This window comes from Loxodonta africana, chromosome 3 (assembly GCF_030014295.1).
Source record: "Loxodonta africana isolate mLoxAfr1 chromosome 3, mLoxAfr1.hap2, whole genome shotgun sequence".
NCBI lineage: Eukaryota > Metazoa > Chordata > Mammalia > Proboscidea > Elephantidae > Loxodonta > Loxodonta africana.
The window spans coordinates 85569022-85590817 of record NC_087344.1 but is presented as its reverse complement, the minus strand read 5'-3'; the positions used below and the strand labels follow the sequence as shown (position 1 = coordinate 85590817).

The following is a 21796-nucleotide window of genomic DNA, read 5'->3' as shown; positions in this document are numbered from 1 at the left end:
CTGCAGGCTTCGCCTCCCTCCGCGCGTGTGTGAGGGAGCGAGTGAGGGAGCGAGAGACGAGCGAGGCTGCCATGCCCATCAGACCCCGCCTCGCCGCGCCCGGGCGCGGAGCTGCCCGACTCCCTGCGGCCAGGCCCGGCCCGGCGCGGCCCCGCGCGGCACCGGCCCCCCGCCCCCCGCGCCGCGTCCTCCCCTCCCCCCGCCCCGGCGGCCCCAGCCCCCCGCCCGGCCCGGCTCCGCGTCGCTCTGCCGCCCTCCTCTCTCCCTCCCTCCCGGCCGCGGAGCAGCATGGCGGAGCCCGGGCAGCGGCCGCGCGGCCGCCCGCCGCCCCTCTGAGCCGGGCTCAGGGGTAGCTGGGCGCCCCAGAGCCGACCCCCGCGCCCGCCGCGCCCTCTGCCGCACTTGTCCCACTGCGCGACCCCTGGAGCGCCAGGCACCCCTGGGACCTTTGCGCGCCCTGAGTCCCCAGCATAGCCCCGGAACCCCTGCGCACCCCGGGATCTCGTTAGTGCCCCAGGAGCCCCGCGCGCCCCTGGACTCAGACACAGCTCCCGGACCCCCGCGCGCCCCAGCAACCGAGCGTGCTCCCTGGACTCCCCGGCCCGGTCAACGGGGCTGCGCGCCCTGGTGAGGGCGCCCAGCCCCAGAGGGACCCCTCTTCCCACAGACGGAGCCCCGCCCCACAGGGACCCCCAGGTCCTGCAAGGACATCCAGCCACGCCCGGGAGGGCTCCCAGCATCCCTTGGCTGGAGCCCCGCGCTCCTGAGAAACTTCTTTGCCCGGCTGGGGGCTCCCAGCCCCGCTGAGGGGGCGCCGCCCAAGAGGGTCCCCCGCACCCCGCGGGACCCGGCAGGATGCACGCCGCCCTGGTGGGGCCGCTGCTCGCCGCCCTCCTGGTCACCACCCGCGCCCGCCCGCAGCCGCCGGACGGAGGACAGTGCCGGCCGCCCGGATCGGTGAGCGAGCGCCTGCCCGGCCACTCTCTCGCCCGCCCGGGCACTTCAGCCCCGTGGGGACGTGACTGACTCCTGCCTTCCGCACCCACCTCATCCCACCCGCTCCACCTCCGCCGGGCGGGCGCAGCCTCGGGCGCCCTTTCCTCGCTTCTGCCTGCCCGGGCTCCAGCTGGGTCCCGGCGAGCCGAGATGGGGCGCTCTCTCTCTCCAGTCCTCCGCATGCTGACGCTCGCTGGCTGGCTTTCTCTTGACTTTAGTTCCTTCTTGGACGTTTCGTCTTTCTGTGCCCGCTTTTGACTTCTATCCTATTTGCTTTACCGTTCTGGTTTCTGCTCCCTCCTGACTGTATCTGTGTCTACCATTCCTTACCCTTCTCTTTGACTTTTTTCTCATTCACACATGCTGCCCCTCTCCCAGGCTTCCCTCTCTCTCCCTGCCCTCCCACACTGACCTAAAGCAAACTTTCTCCCTGGTGCTGGGCCCCACTTTTCTCCCCCTCTTCAGCCCAGGTCCCAGTGCCCACTCTCCCACTTGCCCGTTTGTGGAAAGGGGCAAGATTCCAGAGGAGAGGAAAAGGAAATGCCAGGACATGCTGGCCTAATATTTCCTTGGGAGCCAAGTAGTCACTGCTTCTCCTAATTTTCCTTCCAAGACAAGGAATCCCTTGATTTCCCCCAGTTATTATCCCACCCTCCAAGTGTAAAATATTACATGAAAATAACCCAGGATTGGAGGCCAGGAGAGGGTGTTGTAGGGTCTTGGCGCTGCCCTGTTAGCAGGTTAGTTGACCTTGGACAAGGTGCACCTTCTGTGTCCTGCCTTGTGGGGAACTGGGAGCTGGCTGGCTGGCTGGCTGGCTGAGAACTAGTCCTACCTTCAAATTATTGGAATTTTACAATTTTTTGATTGCTAGTAAAGTACTGTTCTCTTTCTCCCCCCAGCCACCCGCCCCAACACATACTTTTCATTTGTGCTAGAATCAGGCAGAAAAAACTGTTATGAGATGATCTGAAGCTTGCAAGTGGGCAGTCCAAGGATTCTTCTGATGGAAAATGGCTTTGCCTGAGAAAAATGATTGTCCCCTTCTCATGCTCCTTAACCCCTGGCCCTAAACTGGACCTGAAGAAACCACCCTTCTGTCTCCATTCCTCTCCTCCTCCTCCTCCTCCTTCTCTCTCTGTCTCTCTGTCTCACATACACATGCGCACACGCCTAGTCTGAGCTTAGGTCATAGAAGACAGAGAATTGGAGTTGGAGACCAGATGCACCTTTATGGGAGGAACCCGGAAAGTGCCCAGGATATGCATATTTCTTGGGACTAATTCTATGGACTCCACCCCTCCCAAACCAGGGCATGAGACTATGCTTGGCCTTTCAGGGCTTAAAGCACTTTCTCATCTGTGGTCTCAGCTGGTCCAACAGAGTAGCCACACTCCAACCCTGCCCTCCAAAAAGAAAACTGTATCCACCCTGATGAATTGGAAGTAGCTGTTTAAATAGGTGTGCTATTTTTAATAGGTGTTCTGCTTTCAAAGTGCTCTTGGCATGTATCTTCTAATGGTTAGATTTAAAAGTTATATGACTTCCTTCCTTCTTGCCAGAGCAGGGCTCTTGGCTCCCCTCTCCCCACCCTCCCTATGAAACACCACCAGTGAAGGTTTGGCTTGGCCAAGCGTGAATATTCTCAGATGGTGTGGCAGTCCTTGGCACTCATGGTGAAGACTAATTATGATGATAGTTTCCCTTCATTGCTGATTTTCTCTGTGCCTGGCACTGCACTTAGGACTTAATATACTTACAGTGTGTCTTCTAATCCTCACAACAACCCCTGAAATAGCTGCTTTCACCCCGATTTTACAGATGAGGAAACTGAGTCTGTAGGAAGTGAAATAATTTGCCCAAGATCATACAGTTAAGACAGGACAATGCCAGGATTTGAATATGGGTCTTCCAGGTTCTAAAGCCAGTGTTCCTTTCCACAGCCCAGTGTAGTTCTGTGCCTTCCATCCCTTCCTCTCCCTTGTGCCAACCTTGATTCTAACCTGCTGCCTTTGTCCTCACTGTCTCCCCTCTCATCTCCCCCTGCAGCAGAGGGACCTGAACTCCTTCCTGTGGACTATTCGGCGAGACCCCCCAGCCTATCTATTTGGCACCATCCACGTCCCATACACCCGAGTGTGGGATTTTATCCCAGACAACTCCAAGGCGGCCTTCCAGGCCAGCGCCCGTGTCTATTTTGAGCTGGACCTGACAGACCCCTACACCATCTCAGCACTGGCCAGCTGCCAACTGCTGCCACACGGGGAGAACCTGCAGGATGTCCTGCCCCGAGAGCTGTACTGGCGCCTGAAGCGCCACCTGGACTATGTGAAGCTGATGATGCCCTCGTGGATGACGCCCGCGCAGCGGGGCAAGGGGCTCTATGCAGACTACCTGTTCAATGCCATTGCGGGCAACTGGGAGCGAAAGAGGCCTGTGTGGGTGATGCTCATGGTGAACTCACTCACGGAGACCGACGTGCGCTCCCGAGGCGTGCCAGTGCTGGACCTCTACCTGGCCCAGCAGGCTGAGAAGATGAAGAAGAGCACTGGCGCGGTGGAGCGGGTGGAGGAGCAGTGTCACCCACTCAACGGGCTCAACTTCTCCCAGGTAGGCACATGGCACCCTTGCCCCCATAGCTGGGCAACCCCTGTGCACCTTAACCTCTTCTCTGATTGTCTTACTTATCCTGCAGCCAGAGTGGGTCCTTTTTCCCTTTGGGAAAGGTCGTTTCAGGGTGTGGGGAGTTCTCCGACTATTTTGTGGTGGTGTGAGGGGGAGTGGGTGTGCAACAGAATTGAGGGTAAAGGTTTGGGTGTTTGCTTCTGTTTTGGTGGTATTACCTGTTGGGGAAATACTCTTCCCACCTGCTGTGCTTGCCTGAGCAGAAAGAATTTCCCTCTGAGCATCAGAGTGAACAAAAACAAAAAGAGGGAGTTGTTGGTTTGCGTTAGGCTTTCCCGAGATGCCTGGTGTCCCGGGAGCAGGAGACTGTCTTCGAGGCCATTGTGTAGGTGCACACAGGCGGTAATGCATCTGAAGGTAGCATGGGGGAAGCCATGGCACTTGTGGCTTGGGTGATATGGGAGGTGTTATGGTTCTGGTGTTTATGGAAGACTGGTCTCCTGTTTCAGGTTAAGCACTGTTGAATTTCCTGGGCCTTTCTTTGTCCCTGGGTGACACAAATAGTTTGCACTCGATTGCTAACCTAAAAGTTGGCAGTTCAAACCTACACAGCTGCTCGCAGAAGAAAAGCCTGGCAATCTGCTTCTGTAAAGATTACAGCCCCGAAAACCCTCTGGGGCAGTTCTACTCTGTAACATATGGGGTTGCCGTGAATTGGAATCAACTCCATGGCAACTTTTCTTTTTTATTTGCAAGGCTCTAGGTGACCCTCGGACTGCCTTCCTCAGCTAGGAGAAAGTCAGCAAGGATCGGTTTGGGGTTAATAATTTCAGAACAATGCGTTCACTTAAAGGTTGACAGTTCTGATTTCTGAGCCTCAGGAATGGGGGCAGGGAGAAGGGTGGGGCTTAGGAGGTTTAAAGTCTCTGCTGCCAGAGACCTGATCCAGCAAAATGTCATGAAAAGCCTGGTCTCCATGGGCAGAGGTCACTTGCAACTCACTGGCCCCAAACTCAACTCTGAGGGCCTGGAAACAATGAGTTCACATCTATGCCTTGAGAGCAGGGCTGTCAATCCCGGGATAAGGGCTCCCACTAGGGGCCACTGGCTCCTGCAAGAAGACCCCAAGACAGGGCTTAGGTCAATGCCCCGAGGGAGGTGTGGCCTCTGAGACATGCTCCCACAGTAAGAAGACAGCCCCATAAATTGACTGGGCCAGAAACTCTAGCACTGGGGACCAGACTTGCATGCTGCTCCGGAGATGTTGCAAGCTTTTCACCAGGGAAACAGCAGGAGAAACCGATCCCCCTTTGGAGATCTCTGGCCTTTGTTTTTCCAGGGGAAATGCAATATTGTCCCTGGGGAGGTAAGAAGCCAGATTGATTTGCCGGCCAAATGAAAGGCCGGTTTGTCAGTTCTCCTGCTGGCTGTCCCATAATTGTGGAGTCCTTACCCAGAGGGCCCTGGTGGCAGGAATATTGGGGCAGTTAGTCACGCCCCGCAGGGTTCTGACTACGCCTGACTCCGTCTCCACGGGGGAAAATCCTGTGTATTCTCTGGCCCAGCACTGGACCCTCTGAACATACCGGCTTTCTCCCTCTGAAGTGACTTTTCCCTTGCCAGCCTTAGGAGCTGATATTATTTGTGTCAGGAGGCCCCCAGTGCTCACCGCCCATCTCATTTTGGAGGGAGGTATGTGGGAGGCCTCTCTGTCCAGAGGCCGAGATATCTTTTTTAGGTTAGGGAGGTGGGGGATCCGCCATAACTCTCTACACCCTTTGTACCACAAAGGGATCCGATTAGGGCTGAAGGGAGCGAACGGACCCTCTGGTTCAACAGCCCCTGGCTTTAATCTGTCTGCTTTAAAACAACAAAACTATCTTCAGGGTCTGGAAGCACTACTGTTCAACCAAATGACGGCTTTGGTAGGTTGAAAACATTTGCTGGAAAGTGTGTGAGGTTACGTTTTAGGAAAAGTTCCTAAGAGCCATTCATCGGCCAGCAAGGAGCCGCTGACAGTCTCCAAAGCCCATGTTTGAAGATCAAACGGACTGGAATCTCTGGTTTCAAAATCATGCCCACCCTGTCACTAGCCTGGGCCCTTTTTAAAATTGTTCTTGGGTCCAGCTCCTCCAAAGGGCTGCCGGAAACAAGTCCCAAACAAAAGAAAACAGGACTCCTTTTGGTTCCCTAATCTACACAGCCTTCACCACCTGCCAGGGTGTCTGACTGCGCCAATTTGTCCTGTTATCATTTTGGAGTGAGGTGATGAAATCTCCCCTCCATCCTCTTGGGCAGCCTTGGGCTAACTGGGGAGGATGAGCTCCTGGAGCCCATGTGGTTGTTAGGGACCCCAAAACCCAAAGTTAGAAATGCAGCGGCCTCTTCAGTAAAATTGTATGCGCGCGTGCACAGTTTGATATGAACATCTGTGATACATTATTGTACCGAAATATCTGTTAAGTGCATCAGATTTTTATTTTTCTTTCCTCTCAGCATTACTGTTATTGCAAAATATTTGGGGGGAGGGTGGTGAGAGAGGAAGGCGGGAAAAAAAAGCTTTAAAAGAGTGACTTTTTGTTAAGGCCTGGGATTTTAGTTTTAATTTGAATGTTTAAAAAAAAAATTTTTTTTTTAATTGCCGGACAAATACCACTTTTTTCCTTGTTAAGTGGAGAAAGAAATTTTAAGTTTTGGCACTGTATGGGCTAGAGGAACTGCTAGAGCTGAAAAAGTTTCTTCCATCCTGGCACAGTTTGGGAGATTGGATTTATTGGTAGGTTGGGTCTCAGATTTCAAAATAAACTGAGGGTGCTTGCCCAATATCACCATGAATTTTCTACATGACCTTGGGCAAGTCACTTCCCATCTCTAGATGTTGTGTTCCTTGCCTGTGAAATAAGACTAGGATTAGGTCATCTTGCAGACTGCTTCCAGCCCTGGCATTCCATGTGATGGTTATAATCAATTTCACATGCCAGGCTCCCTTCAGGAGGCTTCATTTGCGTTGTCATTTCACTGAAGTCTTACAACAACCCTAGGATTTGATAAGGTGGACACTCAGAAAGGTTGAATGACTTGCCCAAGGTCACATACCTAGTAAGAAACAGAGCCAATCTGCCTGACTCTAGATGAACAATGTGCTTTTCCTGACACTCCATGCTGTCTCTCTAGACTTCCTTCTGGCTAGAAATTTGGTATCCTCCAGTAATTCTTTCTTTAGTCCTTTCGCCTTTAGCGTTCTCCCTTTTAGGACTTGAGGTTTTACAAATTTATTTTTTAGAGAATTTCCACTTGTAGAGAAATTATTTCTTTTGGCTGTGCAGCTAGGGTGGAGATGGTAAGGGTAGGTCCTCTGAAGAGTTTCCTGATGTGTTGTAGACACAGCTCAGCATAGTGGGCTGAGAGCTAGGAGACCTACTTCCAGGTGTTAGTTTCAGCTTTGGGACTAAAATCACCAACTTGTGTATAACCTGAGACAAGACTTGGTGTCCCCATCTATCAAAGGAAGCAGTAGTTACCAGCCTTTCAAAGTTGAGCTGGTTATGTGAGGACCTAAGACATTACCTGTGGGAGGTTGTTGAGAAGGTAAAAGGACCACCTAGATATAGGTACTCTGCTTGGATGGGTCTGTGCTGGCTCCAGGGCAGGAGGCCTCACCTCTGCCATCTTCCAGCAGCTGAGCCCACTGTCTATCCTTTGAACAAAGTAAAAACCAAAAAAATCCAGTGCCATCGAGTGATTCCGACTCATAGTGACCCTATAGGACAGAGTAGAACTGCCCCACGGAATTTCCAAGGAGCGCCTGGCAGAGTCGAACTGCCGGCTCTTTCGTTAGCGGCCGTAGCACTTAACCACATCGCCACCAGAGTTTCCAAACAAAGTAAAGCTGGATTAATAAGTGGTGATGGGGCGCATGCTTTGGGAACCTGGTGATGCCTGAGACCTGATCTTATGACAATCTTGGGACTTGCAGATTTGCTGCTTCCAGGGACTGTCTGCTGCTTCCAGGAACTGGTACCAGCTGCCACCATGTGCAGAGCTGAACACTTAGAGACAGGCTGCCAGCATTCAAAATGCTGGTGAGGTTTTACACCCCCCTCACTAGGGAGGCTAGAAACCACAAAATCACCATGTGCTGAACTTCGTCTCTATACAGGATGCTGCCTTAGACCTTTTAAGTATGTTATCTTTAATTCTCACAGGGATGCTACAAGGTATATTATCATATGTATTTTACAGACAATAGAGGGTCAAAAAAGTTAAGTCAGATTATACAGTCAGACCAAGTGGATGTAGGAGTCAAACTCAGGCTTGTCTGATTCCAAAGCTTGTGTTTTGCAGACCCCTGAGGGATGGGGTGTTTTTTTATTTTTAACAGTCAGATGACACTATCTGGTGAAGTGTATGTGTGTTGAAGGAGAGTCATCATTTCTTGCTAAAAAAAAAAAATTTAAAAGAGAGACATAATTAAAAAGTACAGAGACTGATTTTCTTTCTCTCTGGCTTATAAATTGTATCTGAAGGTGATTCTAAAATACGAGTTCCCAAAGACATTCTGGGCATCCGAAGCTTTCCTGGAGTGCACACCCAGCCTTTCAAGGGGACCACTTCAAGCTGACACCCCTAAGACTGGCTAAGCTGGCACAGTTGAGTGAAGAAGGGTCTCCTTGGTTTACAGTCAGAGCTCCTATGGCTAGCTCCTGAGGGGCCAGTAAGTATTAAGTGCTCAGTAAATATTTGGAGAATTAATGCATTAATGATGGAAGAATCAGAGACCGCGATTTAACTCCCTGTTTGCCTTCTGCCATCCAACACTGTTAAATGAATGAATGAATGTATATATGGAGAAAGGTTGTATAGGCCATAGTGAAGAGCCTTCTCCTTGAACTTTAATACCCTCTGCCTTCCTACAAAAACACAAAATGTTCAGATGCAAAGCAGGCTCTAGCCCTGACCCCGTACTACCTTGCCTGTGACTTTGGGCTAGTCCTTTTCCCTGTCCAGGCCTAAGCTGGCCCCTCTAACTCATTGGGCCAGACGATTTCCAGTGTCCGCCCAGTTCTGACTTCTGTGGTGCTCATTTTGGGCCCCTGTATCTTGGAGGCCCTGGGCCAACGCATCCTGAGATTTGAGCACGTTACCTGCAGCTGGGAGGGGCTGACAGGCTTCTCTTTGGCGGGCTGTTGCTGATACCTACTTGTCCGGAAGCCACCTGGTGCCGATGGGTGATCCTGCTGTCTCTTGCTGCCAGTGTGCAGAGGAGAGAGAGCCCCAGCCTGTTGCAGCACAGTCCGCTGGACACCTGCCAGCCTTAGATCCCCTCCTTCATTTTGACTGCTCTGTCTCACTCCCTCCCTTGTCACTCCACAAGAGCTTCCTACCTGCATCAGGCAGGTGCAGGGTGCTGGGAACCCAGACATGGGGAGGACATGGCCTTTGCCTGCAGAGAGTTCACCACCTTTCCAGGGATAATGCATGTTGCTTTTCCACCCCATGAGGTAGGTATTTTTAGTCGTATTTTACAGCTGGGAAGACTGAGGCACAGAGCACCTGAGTCTTAGTCTCACCTGTGTCCTGGTTTTCCGCACTCACATTGAGACCCTCTTACCATTTTTTCCTGTTGTATGCTCTGTCTTTCAGATTCCATCTCTAATCTCCTGTCCTCAGCCTTCTAGCCCTCTCTGGGCCTTAAGGGCAGCTACAGTTCTGATCTATGGCCCCTCAAGTCCCCAGTGCTCATCCCTACTGTGTGGTCTCCTCTCAGATCTAAGGTGCCCTCCTCAGAGTGAAGGGAACAAACCTTCCCCAGGGCAGCTAGGTACCCCCTGAGGACCTTACACATGCTGAGCCCTCTTATCCCCAGAGGTCACCCCAAGCGAGAGCTCCTCAGTCAGTGTTGGATGAAAGTGCAGGCTGTCCTAGTCTGCACCGAAATAGCTCCAGACCTGGACTGGGAAAGAGGCTTCTTCCAGGCCCTAATACACTCAGTGCTTCTGCAGCCTGCCACTCCCACCGTGTCTCACACACACAGAGCTCTGGGCTGGGCACTGCTCAGCAAATGTCTCTCGCGTGGCAAGGGAGTCCCTTGGCGACCCCTCGCATTGACCCCTAGCCATGTGTGTACTCACATACTTTCTGTGCCCAGGTGGCTGTTTGCAAAGAGCCTCTGCAGGTGTGGCCAACTCTGTCCGCCCTCTGAGGACCTAGTCAACTCAGACCTTAATGTTTGATATCTATTGTCTAAATAGGGAGGGGGCAAGACTCAGAAACAGGAGCACAGAGTATCTTAGTACCTTGTCAAAACAAAGTGAGGTCATAAAGCCAAGGTGACTACGATGTCATGAAATATTTTAGTCTTGGAATTAGAAGTTCGCAGAATGAAGGCTTCCAGACTCAGGATCCTAAGTCTGTATTCTGAGACTCAGGGAATCTAAGGATGGTGAAATCTTAGAACATCAGGCTCTGAGACATTTCTTGGACTCGAAGAATCTTCACATCGTGAAATCCTAGCCTCTTAGCTTTGAAGACTTTTCAGCTCATAGACACAGCGCTCTATAATCTGAGCGTTGGAAGGGACCGCTTCTCAAGAATTCCAAAAAGCCCCATCCGCAAACACATTGTCTGATCTTCTTCCCCCAACCCGCCCACCAATCCCGGGCCAGAGAGAGAGAAAGCCTGACAGGCAAAGCACTTTCTGACGGAGATAAAAATGGGAGCGTGCCTTTGTTAATAGTTCCCATTTGGACATCTCTCAAAGCCAGGAAGAGGTCGCCTGGTAATGCAGCTTTCCGAGGGAGCAAACTGAAGAATGCCGAGGAGCGCTGCAGCCTGCCAGCCGTGCTGCTGACGTTCTTTTCCCTTGAGTTTGCTTCTAAATATTATCCACTTCACTCCCTTTTATCTCCCATCACTGGCGCTCTTTCCGCCCACTTAATCCACAGGCGGCCGGTGGCCCAGCCTTCAGTTCTGCTCAGCGGCTGCCAAGCCGTCTCGCCGAGTGGCTCGTCCAGGATCCTCAGGCTTTTAAATCTGCGCTGTGCATCCGCTGGAACACAAAACCTTTGCCCCAAGCTTGAAAAAGCTGTTGCTTGGACTGGGCCCCCTCCCTCTCCAGGAATTTCCTCTTTTCACTCTCCCACTTGAAATCTTGTGAGATTTTCAAGGCTCAGCTCAAAGCTGCACCTCCTTCAGGAAGTCTTCCTAGAATGCTCCTAGGTCTAACATGCTTGGGAAGACTTGGTCTAAAGCCACCACATGTATTATCCTTTCCCCCAGTGGAACTCTCTAAGGCATGTTATGGCATTCTTTTGGCACTTACATTTTTTGCTTGATACTATAATTATTACTTAGGTGGTCTTTTCTTTCCTAATAGAACTGGATTCAAAAACCTAGCTCAAAATGTGCTCACAATTGATTACAAAATTAAACTGCATGTATTCCGGTCCTGAAGTTGGGGCTTTGTGGGATAATCTGTGGCTGGGGTGCTGGCAGTTCTGCATACTAACAAAGGCCTATATTTTGGCCTCTGTGTTCACAGAAACCCTCAGATTTTTCACCTGAGACCTACAGATGAATTCAGCCCTGTGGTTGCCCATTTGGTGAGGGCTTTGTAACACGCGTGGGTCCCTGTTGGATTTATCACTATCCATACTGGGATAGTTTGTTGTTCTCTCTTCCTCATCTGCCACCTGCAAACCCTGCCCCCCATCCTTTTACTACCCTAGAGCACAGAGGAGCCTCTCCGGTCTCACCCCATCCACCTACTTTAGTTTCATCTTTAAATGTTTAATTATTACTCTGTACTTGCTCCCGTGCTTTGTGGGTTCCAAGGATGCTAAGCTGTTCCAGTTTTCCTTCTGTCCCTCACTCCCTGCCATATGCAGTCCTTGGCCTGGCCTCTGTGCATTTGCTGATGCTGTTCCTTCTACCTGAGAGCCTTCCCCAGTCTTTATTATCTGGTCAACCCTTACTCCTCTGACTGGTAAGGAGTCTGGGGGCAGTCCACTGTGGAAGGCTGAGCTCTTCAAACAAATGCCACTTTATAACAAGACTTTTAACTGTGGTCACTAGGCTGGACTGTCCCCTGTGGGCTGATGCCACCTGATCATAACTTAGCAGTTTGAATTTAAGTATAAAGGCTGAGTTTGAAATGTCATTACAATTGACTTTTAGCACTGTGTTTTAAAAAGTTTGGTGGGTAAATGGTACCCACTGGGCTACCTTGCAAAGAGGCAGAAGGTCTTCGCACCTGGCCCATAGAAGTGAGGGTCCAAGAGCCACCTCGGGGGCAGGGACCGAGGTCTTAAAACATGTGGTGTCTGTGGAAGCGCGTGCTGCCGAGATCTGTGTGTTCCTCCTCTGACTGACTAGGTAAGGTGGCTTCCTTGGAGGAACCTGCAGGTGTTCAGATCAGCACCTGACCACTGTCCCCCACCCCTGAATGCAGTGCACATATGCCTCTGCCCTGAGTGCTGAGACCTTGCCACCTTTTATTCCTAGGGATTCTTCCAGTTCTTTTCTACTGGGTCAGCAAGGGCAGGAGACAGCATTAAAATTTCTTATTTGCTCTTACTTTTGAGCGTATGTTCTTTGCTTAATCAAGTTCTCTCCTTACCCCCCTGATTCAGAGGAACAGCCTGGTCTGAGTCTACTTATGGAAACAAAAATTAGTCTATAAATAAATGTACACATGTTGTGCAGACTCAGCTCAGGAGTTCCCTTCCCTGCAAGGCTCCCTAGAATTGGCCCAGGATAGCTCAGTGCTCCTTTAGTGCCAGAATCATTGCGCTTATTAGAAAGGTAAGCTGCAACTAGTTCCATAATCTCTCTGTGCCTCAGTTCCTTCATCTGCCAATCTCATAGGATTGCGGTGAGGACTGATGATGTGTAAAACACTGTGATACACAGGAGCCCTCAGTAAACACTTGTGCTGTGAAGTCAACTCCGATTCATAGCGACTCTATATGAGACTAGAACTGACCCATAAGGTTTCCTAGGCTGTAAATCTTTACAGAAGCAGATCACCAGGTCTTTTCTCCTGCAGAGCAGATGGCGGGTTCAAACCCTCAATGTTTCAGTTAGCATCAGAGTGCTTAACCATTGCACCACCAGAGTTCCTTTAGTAAATGCTAGCTCATAGTTATTACTGTATTTTAAAATTGCCATCCTTATACAGTCTTTCAAGAAATATTTTTTAGTTCCAGCTATGTGCCAGACACTGGGATAGGAGCTACCCACTGCTGTCAAGTTGATTCCAACTCATAGCGACCCCACAGGACGGAGTAGAACTGCCACATAGGGTTTCCAAGGAGCACCTGAGGGATTTGAACTGCTGACCTTTTGGTTAGCAGCCGCAGCTCTTAAACTGCTATGCCACCAGGGTTTCCAGAGGTAGGTGCTAGGGAGAGAAAATTAAGCAAAAAAAGACAATGCTGGTCCCAGGCACTTGGCTTTCCCAGCTCTTGAAAGATCAGGGAAGGCTTGCTGGAGGAAGTCAGGTGAAGGGAGATGTTGAGGAGTGAAAGTTCTCTTAAAGGCTACGGAAGATTTTGGGAATAGTGATAATGGTTGCACAGCATGATGATTGTAATTAATGTCACTAAATTGCACATGTAAAAAATGTTGAAATAGCAAATATTATATATATATGTACATATAATATAAATGTATATATATGTATATAAACTGCAATTTAAAAAATTATAATAAAGAGTAAAAGTTAGCCAAGCAAGGCCTGTGAGGTTCTAAAGATAGGAAAAAGGAGATGCCTAGGCCAGAGGCAAGAGCATTCTGGGGAGTGTCTGAAGATCAAGTTGGCCAGTGTCTGCGTGGACTGTGGCAAGAGACCAGGCTGCATGAAAAGGCCCGGTGCCCGTCCACCTCGCCTCAGCGCAGGGCCCGTGCCAGCCTCATCTTGAGGCCCTGGCGCAGAGTCGAGTCTGGCGGGCTTGGCTGGCTGGAGCCGTCGCTCCCAGAGCGGCCGGCTGTGTCCCGGACCGGTGTGGCCGCGCGTCCGCCTCTGTTGACCGGATTACCCGAGCGCAAGTGCACGTTTAATGAAACAGCAGCGGGCATGGGCTCGGGCGGGGGCGTGTGGGCCGCGACGCGCATGTCCCGCGCCGACCCCTTCGGCCTGGCCAGGCGCGGCTTCCCGCGGCGGTGGCAATACGGGCAGGGCTGGACAGGCTGGCACTTCGGGGCGAGTGGCCCTTGCGTTCCCACAGTGGAAGGAGGCGGCGGGGCGCGCAGCCCGCCCTGCCCGCGGAAGCCACAGTGCAAAGACAAAAAGCAAGGCCTTTTTTTCCCCCGTTGTCTTCAGTTTAAAGGATTTACCTCCTTCCTCCCTAGCAAGGTTATTCCTGGCCGGTTTTCTCTCCTGGGGACTTAATGTGCTTTCGAGGACGCTAGTAGCTTAAGCCTCGGGTCCCATTTGAAAGCTCGTTTTAGAAAGAGTAAAGGCTGAGAAAGTCTTTTGGAAATCTCTGGCTCATCTTCTAGCCTTAGATCACACCCTTCCCTTTTCTTGGGCTGTTCAGCCTGGGGTTTGAGAACAGACAAAAGCCTAATTGCATTGATAAGTCCAACCATTTGCATCGCACTTTGCAATTTACAGAGGCTTTCACATGCGCTATTGCCCGCCCCCAACGAGGACATTTAGAAAGGGTAGCCTGGTCTCCTGGCTCCCATTTTGCCAGTGTGCTACCCAGTTCAGAGAGGTGACAGGGTTTGCTTCAGGTCACACAGAGCCCCAGGCGTTCAGACTCCGTTGGTTGCCTGAATCACCAGCTAGGTGGCTGTAGATCCACTGGTTTGTCTGACATTTTTGAGCACCAGGCCCTGTGTTGGGGTCAAGGATGCGGTTTGGAAGGCTGTGTATTGCTCATGAGATGTGTAAACAGAGGCGCTTTGGGGCGTCGGTGGTAATAATGCTTGGTTACTGTGCTTGACCTTGACTGGCATGTTTAGTTGACGTAGCACTACTGAACCGCCATGCAGAGGTCTATTGGTGGTTTTGGAGGTTAATTTCATATTATTTTGCTTCCATCAGTATACTTTTTTGTTGTGGTGGTGGTGAAAATATATACAACAAAACATTCACCAATTTCTGCATGTACAGTTCAGTGACATTGGTTACATTCTTCATGTTATGCAGCCATTATCACTGTCCTTTTCCAAATTATTCTATCACCATTTCCATCAGCAGACTTTTTCAAGGAAGGAGCCCTGGTGGCACAACAGTTAGGCGCTCTGCTGCTAACCAAAAGGTTGGCGGTTGGAACCCACCCAGGGGCTCTGCAGGAGAAAGACCTGGAGATCTGTCACGTGGAATCACTATGCCAACAACAACGCTAGTGAGGAGGGTGGTGAGAAAGGAATGCAGACTTCATGATGGAGGTGGCTTTGATGAGAGGCTGCAGGTAGAATATGATTTGGGCCTCTAGAGGTAGAGATGTGAGTGGAAAGGGCCATTCCAGGGAAGGGAACTGTTAAGCATAGTACCAGGATGGGAAAATGTAACGGGCCTTTCCAAACCAACCCCCACCTCCTGGCCTGAGCTTTTTTCTTGCCTTTTTCTATCCAGCCCCCAAGTGAGGCTTTGTTATATAGTGCGTATTATGTGTCATGTGCTTGGTGGCACAGTGGTTAGGAGCTTGGCTGCTAGCCAAAAGGTTAGCAGTTCAAACCCATCAGCTGCTCCTTGGAAACCTTATGGTGCAGTTCTACTCTGTCCTGTGGAGTCACTATGAGTCAGAATCAACTTGACAGCAACAGGCTTGGTTTTTGGCTTTTGGATTAAGTGGTAGGCCTCAGGTTTATCACAGTCAATTCCTAAAACAGTCCCGAAAGGTCTGTATTATTTCCCCATTTTGAGCAAATTGAAGCTAAGTACTTTCTGCAAAATGATGGAGGTGGGATTTCTACTTAGATCCTTTGATACTTTAAGAAAGAAACTGGACATGATGTTGGAATTCCAGCTTTTCAACTTATTGGCTGAGTGACTGTTAGTTTCCACATCTGAAAAAAACAGGGCTCACGACAGTATTTACCTCCCAGGGCTGTTGTGAGGAGTAGGCGAGATAATGCATATAAGCCACGTAGCTGAGTGCCTGGCACACAGTAACAAGTCATAAATGTTAACGCTGGTGGTTTAAAGAGTGGTCGTTTTAATTACTGTATTTGGCCCATTTTTATACTGGCTGTGTCTTGAAGTGAAGCCCCTTTCATCGGAGAAGATGGTTGTCGATCCCTTTGTCTCTCACACAGAGCACGGATGTTTGGTTGGCTAGCCTGATGGGAACTGTGTGGTCTGACAACCTGGAAGATGGTCCTTTTTTTTTTTCTTACCATCCTTGGTGTGGGATGTCTGACTGTATTCGTTCTGACCTGACTTCCCTGTGATCAGCCACTGTTTTCTAGAGGAGAGATATACACACAGCTCCCAGCTTGAAGTCCAGTTCTGCCACAGGCTAAATGTGTGACCTCTAAGTGTCCTTTTCCTCCACTATGCAGACAGGTTGGATGTTAATAACAGCAACTCACAGTTATTGGGATACTCAAGTGGGATAAAGCCTGGGAAAGACTTCATTAGCCATCAAGTGCTTTATGCCCTTAGTAATACTAGTTGTGCGTGTGTCTCCCTCCCTGAGATCTTGGAAGACAGGAGTGTATCTTCCTCTTCTCTTTCTCCCCGAGAGACTCTGTAAACACTTAGTGAATCAAATTAATTATTATTAAACTGTCCATTTATTCACTCATTCATTTGCTTAACAAGCACTGCTGGGAACCATGTCCTGCCAGGTTTAGTTCCAGGTTCTGGGGAATGAGAGATTAGTATGGGGCTGGTGGGGATGAGTGGGTCGATGAGATGGGAGAGAGAGGTGTTTCACAGCAGAGGGCCAAGGATAATTCTAAGTCCTTTACCTTCACTGCCCCACTTAATCCTCACAACAAGCCCTGAGGTACGTACCATTATTCAACCCCATTTTAGTGACGAGGAAACTGAGGCACACAGAGGTTTATTCACTTGCCCAAGGTCACACCCCCAATGAGTGGAGGATCTGGAGTTTAAAGCCAGGCAGTCTGGTCCAGAACCTGTGATCTCAGTCTCTCTGTGCCTAATGAAAAGAGAAAATGGGATTCAGAGTGCAGATAGGGGAACTGGAATCTGATAGGAGGGGCAGAACTCTTCTTCTGACTGGAGATATGAAGGGTAAGAAATTTGGAAGGTGTTGAGTAGCTTTTGACATTCCTTCCTGAAGAAGATTCGCCTGCTGGAAAGTAGGGAGTAAGGTAGTCTGTCAGCAGATATTAGAGTACTGGGGTGAGGAGGGTATGTGAGGAGAGGCTGTGGTGGGGATGGAGAGCAGAAGCTGACAGTCTTAGGCTGGGTTCTCTAAAGAAGCAACGCCAGTGAAACATATATATATGTATGTATATATGTGTGTGTGTGTATATATATATATATATATGGAGCCCTGGTGGCACAGGGGTTAAGAGTGCCACTGGTAACCAAAAGGTTGGCAATTTGAATCCACCAGCAGCTCCTTGGAAATCCTGTGGGGCAGGCAGCTCTACCCTGTCCTGTAGTGTCTCTGTGAGTTGGAATTAACTCAATGGCAGTGGGTGGAGTATGGTTTTTGGTATCATCCAAATGTTTTACTAATAAGTCCAGAGTCATTGACACTTCTTCTTAAGTAGGTCCAATCAGATTGATGTCATCAATGTAATGGACCAGCATGACATCTTGTGGAAGAGAAAGGTGATCAAGGTCCCTGTGGACTAAATTATGATATAGGGCTAGAGAGTTGATATATCTCTGAGGTAGGCAACTGAAGGCACATTGCTGGCTTTACCAGATGAAGGCAAACTGCTTGTGGTGGTCTTTCGAAACAGGTATGGAGAAAAAGGCATTAGCGAGATCCATAGCTGCATATCAGAAGATGTACTAATTTGCTCATCTGGAACAGCAGCCGCCATTGGATTCTCCACCTGGTTAAGTTTTTGATAATTCACTGTCATTCTCCAAGATCCATCTGTTTTTTTTTTTTTTTTTGCACAGACCAAATGGGTGAGTTGAATGGGGATGTGGTGGAAATTACCACCCCTGCATCCTTCAAGTCCTTGACGGTGGCAGTAATCTCTGCAATCCCTGCAGGAATGTGGTATTGCTTTTGGTTTACTATTTTCCTAGGTAGGGACAGTTCTAATGGCTTCCATTTGGCTTTTTCTACCAAAATAGCCCTTACTCTGCTTGTCAGGAATCCAGTGTGGGGGTTCTGCCAGTTGCTGAGAATATTTCTTCCAATTATGCATTCTGGAACTGAGGAAATAATTACAGGATGGGTTTGGGGACCCACTGGACCTACTGTGAGATGGACATGAGCTAAGATTCCATTAATACCTGACCTCCATATGCCCCACCCTAACTGGTGGGCCATATTGACATTTTGAGTCTCCTAGAATTCCTGTCAGTTCAGAGCCAGTATCCAGCAATATCCAGAAAGTCTGATTATTACCTTTTCCCCAGTGAATAGTCATACTTGTAAAAGGCCACAGATCCATTTGGGGAAGGCTGGGAGAAAGATTAACAGTATAAACTTTTGACAGTGTATTGGAGTCCTTCCTTGAGGGGACCTGGCCTCCTCTTCATTCAAGGGGTTGTGTGTCTGTAAATATGCTCAAATCTGGGAATTGATTGAGGGGCCGTTACTCTTATTCTGGTGATTCAAGTTAGACTGCTGTTCACTTGGCCTAGAATTCTTCCACTTATACAGATCAAGTAAATATTTAGTAGATTTCCTATCTATCTCATTCCCAGGGACGCCATGACTAAAAGCCAATGCCATAAGTCCATATAAATCAGACTATTCTGATTACTGCTTTGACTGTACGGTCCATTACAGTAACCACGCCCACCTTGTCTTTGTCAATTGCGTGCTGCCACTTGGCCGCTACCACCACAGGGCCCAGTCAGCCCCATTGTAGTTAGGTGTCTTAATTCAGTTAGGCAGTTCCCACTGTCAAATCAGAGTTACATAAAATAGCAATCACAGCAGTCTTCAAGGATGCTGGGGCTCCCTTCACAAATTTGTTCCTTACTGCTTTGGTAAAAGATGTGTCCTCTGGACACTCCACGTGTGGTTCTGTGGATCTAACCTGATAAATCCACTCTAACCTGCCAATTTCCCTAAGCCTTTGGATACCTTCTTCTACAGTATACCAAGGCAGGTCTGGTACTTCAGCTTGATTTAGTGTAGGCCACTAGGTAATCCATGCTTCAGTGACCAGCCAAATGAACTATTAGATCCTTTCCTAACCTCTTGAGCTGAAACACTGAAGGAAGAGTCTGTGCTTAGTGGGCCCATATCAATAAACTTAGAGTGATCCATCTTTACATTCCTGGCACCAGTATTCCACACCCTTAATAGCCATTCCCACACATATTCCCAGGTTTCTGTTTGTACATCTTAGAAAGGTCAAGCAGTTCTTTTAGAGTGTAGTGTACCCCCTCCTGAGTCACACTTTGTACTTACCTTTTGGGGCTTGCTGGGACTTTAGTTATAGGTCTAGAAGCCAAAATGGGTGGTCGGGATGTGTTTTGAGAACATTCGGCATTGTCTTGTAAGGCATCTGCCTCAGGTGATGCCCTAGGCAATGACTCAGACAAGGGCTCTTCATACACAGCTGGGTTAATCGCATCAGTGGGGATGGAGGGGCTAATGGTTTTACTGGGAGGATGGCTTAGCAGACAAAGATGGAGTAATCTCTTCAGATGGCAGTGAGAGGGATGGTTCTGTTGGCAAAAGTGATTCAATGGAATTTAGGGGCGCAGTGTCCCCAGCTTCCTGATTATCTGTCTGTGTGTCCCTATTCCAAGTTTCAGGATCCCATTTCTTCCCTATTAATGCCCTCACTTTAACTTCTGACACTATCTGAGGTTGGGAATTCAGTTGACGTAATTCAGCCACTCTTAAAATGAGACTCTGGGTTTGGTTTTTGACGATATCAGCTCTGTTACTACAAGAAATAAGGCTTCCTATCAAGGCACAAGCAGAAACTTTGAGGTCGTTTATGTGATGCTTGAGCTTTGACTCTGAAGCCCTGAGCTCATCTCTTTCTTTCACCACTTTGTTTACCCAGAGTAAGACCAACTAACCAGCTTCCTTATACTTCTTATGACAAAATTATAGAAAGGTAGCAAACATGTGATCACCCAGATCCTTGCCTCTCTCATACCTGATGTGTTGGTGGTGATATTTTGCATGTTTCTGTTTATTGCCACCTCATGCCATGGATTAGCAGTACCCTCTTTACTACTAAAAGTAGAGTTATCAACATCTTTAAAACTAACCAGCCACTCTTGGTACCAAATGTCTTAGGCTGGATATCCTAGAGAAGCAAAACCTGTGACGTGTATACATATATATATATATATATATATATATATATATATATATATATATATATTTGTATCAATGAAATGGCTCATGTGGTTGTAGAGGGTGGAAAGTCCCAAGTCCCTGGGTCAGGCTGGAGGTGTCTCCTGACTCACGTAGCTACAGAGGCTGGTGAACCCAAGATCAGCAGGTCATACAACAGAACTGGGGAGGCCTACAAATTCCAGGATTGACAGGTAAGCTGGCAGGTCGCTGGTGCACAGACTGCCCAAGATCGGAAGGTAAGCTGCTTGCTTGAGTCCCAAGAACTAGAGGTCAGATGAACAAGAGTCAGCTGCAGGATCCAGAAGGAGCAGAAGCCCAGGAGCCTTGTCAAAAAGTCCACCTATATTGGATGCAGGCCCTCCCCCCAGCCCCTGCAAGGAAGCTCCCTTTCAACCAGTTGACTACTCACAGCAGCTCCCATTATGGAAGTGATCACATTATATCAGATTTCATCATGGAGGTGATTACATCATTATACAGCTGCCAAACTACATCATAACTGCCAAACACTGAGAGTCATGGTCCAGCCAAGTTGACACACAACCTTAACAATCACTCTTACCTCAGGCCTGTGAAGGTATGGCAGGGCAGGGTGGGGCCCAACAGAAGTAGAGGACACAGAATTATTACAGCTGTAGTCTGGATCTGGAATTTTTCTCTGCAGTGCTCTCTAGTGTTGGTGCAGGAGCGGGGAAAAGTGACAGAGGTCCACTCCACCCACATCCCTGAGGGAGGCCTGTTGAATTTGCCAAAGTAGCTAGACAGAATTTCAGTTCTCACCTATGTCATTCAATTCACAGTGTCCTTTTGAGCACTGCCCAGTGTGGTAGCGGGGGCATGCCGGGGCTCAGGGTAGTCTGGAATGTCCTACGGAGGCTACCAGGGATGGACAAAACTACATCCCTGCTGCCCAGGAGGTCTCTCTGCTGTCGAAGATGCTGAATTTCTATAGAATAGACAGGCCTTCCCTCCTTATGAGGGCTTGGCTTGGCTTTAGTATAATGCCACTTGAGCTCAGGTTTGAAGGACACATGGGCATTCCCTGGGTTCAAGAGGAGCTCCATGTGTTGGTGGTCGGGCAAGGGGGGCTTGGTGGTGATAGTGATCCAGATTGAGGGATTGGAGAATGCTCCTGGGAGGCATGGGGAGACTAGGGAGTTGGCCCTAGAGGCACACAGGCAGATAGATCATGGAGGCCTTGTAAGCCATGTTAAGGAGTTTGCATCTGATCCTGGGTGCATGGGGGGACCATTGTCCGCTACTCCTGTAGTCTGCAATTCAGAACTTTTTCTGGTTAGTGATTGGCTTGATGGCTCATTCATTCATTTGTCAAATGGGAACACCACTCAGGCTCGCCTGGGAATTCTAAAGCCTCTTGGCTTGAGAAAGGAACTTCCATATGAGGGTTTCTTCCCTCTGTCAGATCAAGGGTGCTCCTGCTGCTGGGCCAGAGGGAGCCAGCTCCCAGCTTCTGGAGTGGCAACTCAGGGGGTGTTTTCTCTTAGAAACCAGGTCATCGTCACAGTGGTCAGGCAGCTCAGTGCAATCTGCTGTACTTATTTTAGGGTCTTTTGTGAAGGATCCTGACTCTGACTACCATTTCTAACATGGCTGTTATAGGATAACATGTCTGCGCATTTCATGTGGCCAATTTGATGTAAGATTTTGGCGATTCCACCTGCTCAAAGTGGGGGTGGAGTGAGACAGGTGGTTGCTGAATACCGCCCAAG

General features: G+C 49.4%; 1 protein-coding gene across 1 annotated transcript; it reads left to right on the top strand.

The window, feature by feature from the left end:
- Nucleotides 1-386: 386 nt before the first annotated feature.
- Nucleotides 387-6144, top strand: LOC135230728 (metalloprotease TIKI2-like). The gene is made up of 2 exons (XM_064281932.1): nt 387-957; nt 3046-6144. Exons 1-2 carry the CDS (start codon nt 856-858, stop codon nt 4075-4077), a joined length of 1134 nt encoding a protein of 377 aa, XP_064138002.1. The 5' UTR covers nt 387-855; the 3' UTR covers nt 4078-6144.
- Nucleotides 6145-21796: the final 15652 nt, after the last annotated feature.

Excerpts from the sequence above, each read along its gene's own strand:
- LOC135230728 (XM_064281932.1), top strand. The coding sequence starts at position 856 with ATGCACGCCGCCCTGGTGGGGCCGCTGCTCGCCGCCCTCCTGGTCACC. Across the intron at positions 958-3,045 it reads AGTGCCGGCCGCCCGGATCG|CAGAGGGACCTGAACTCCTT; the intron begins GTGAGCGAGCGC and ends CTCCCCCTGCAG.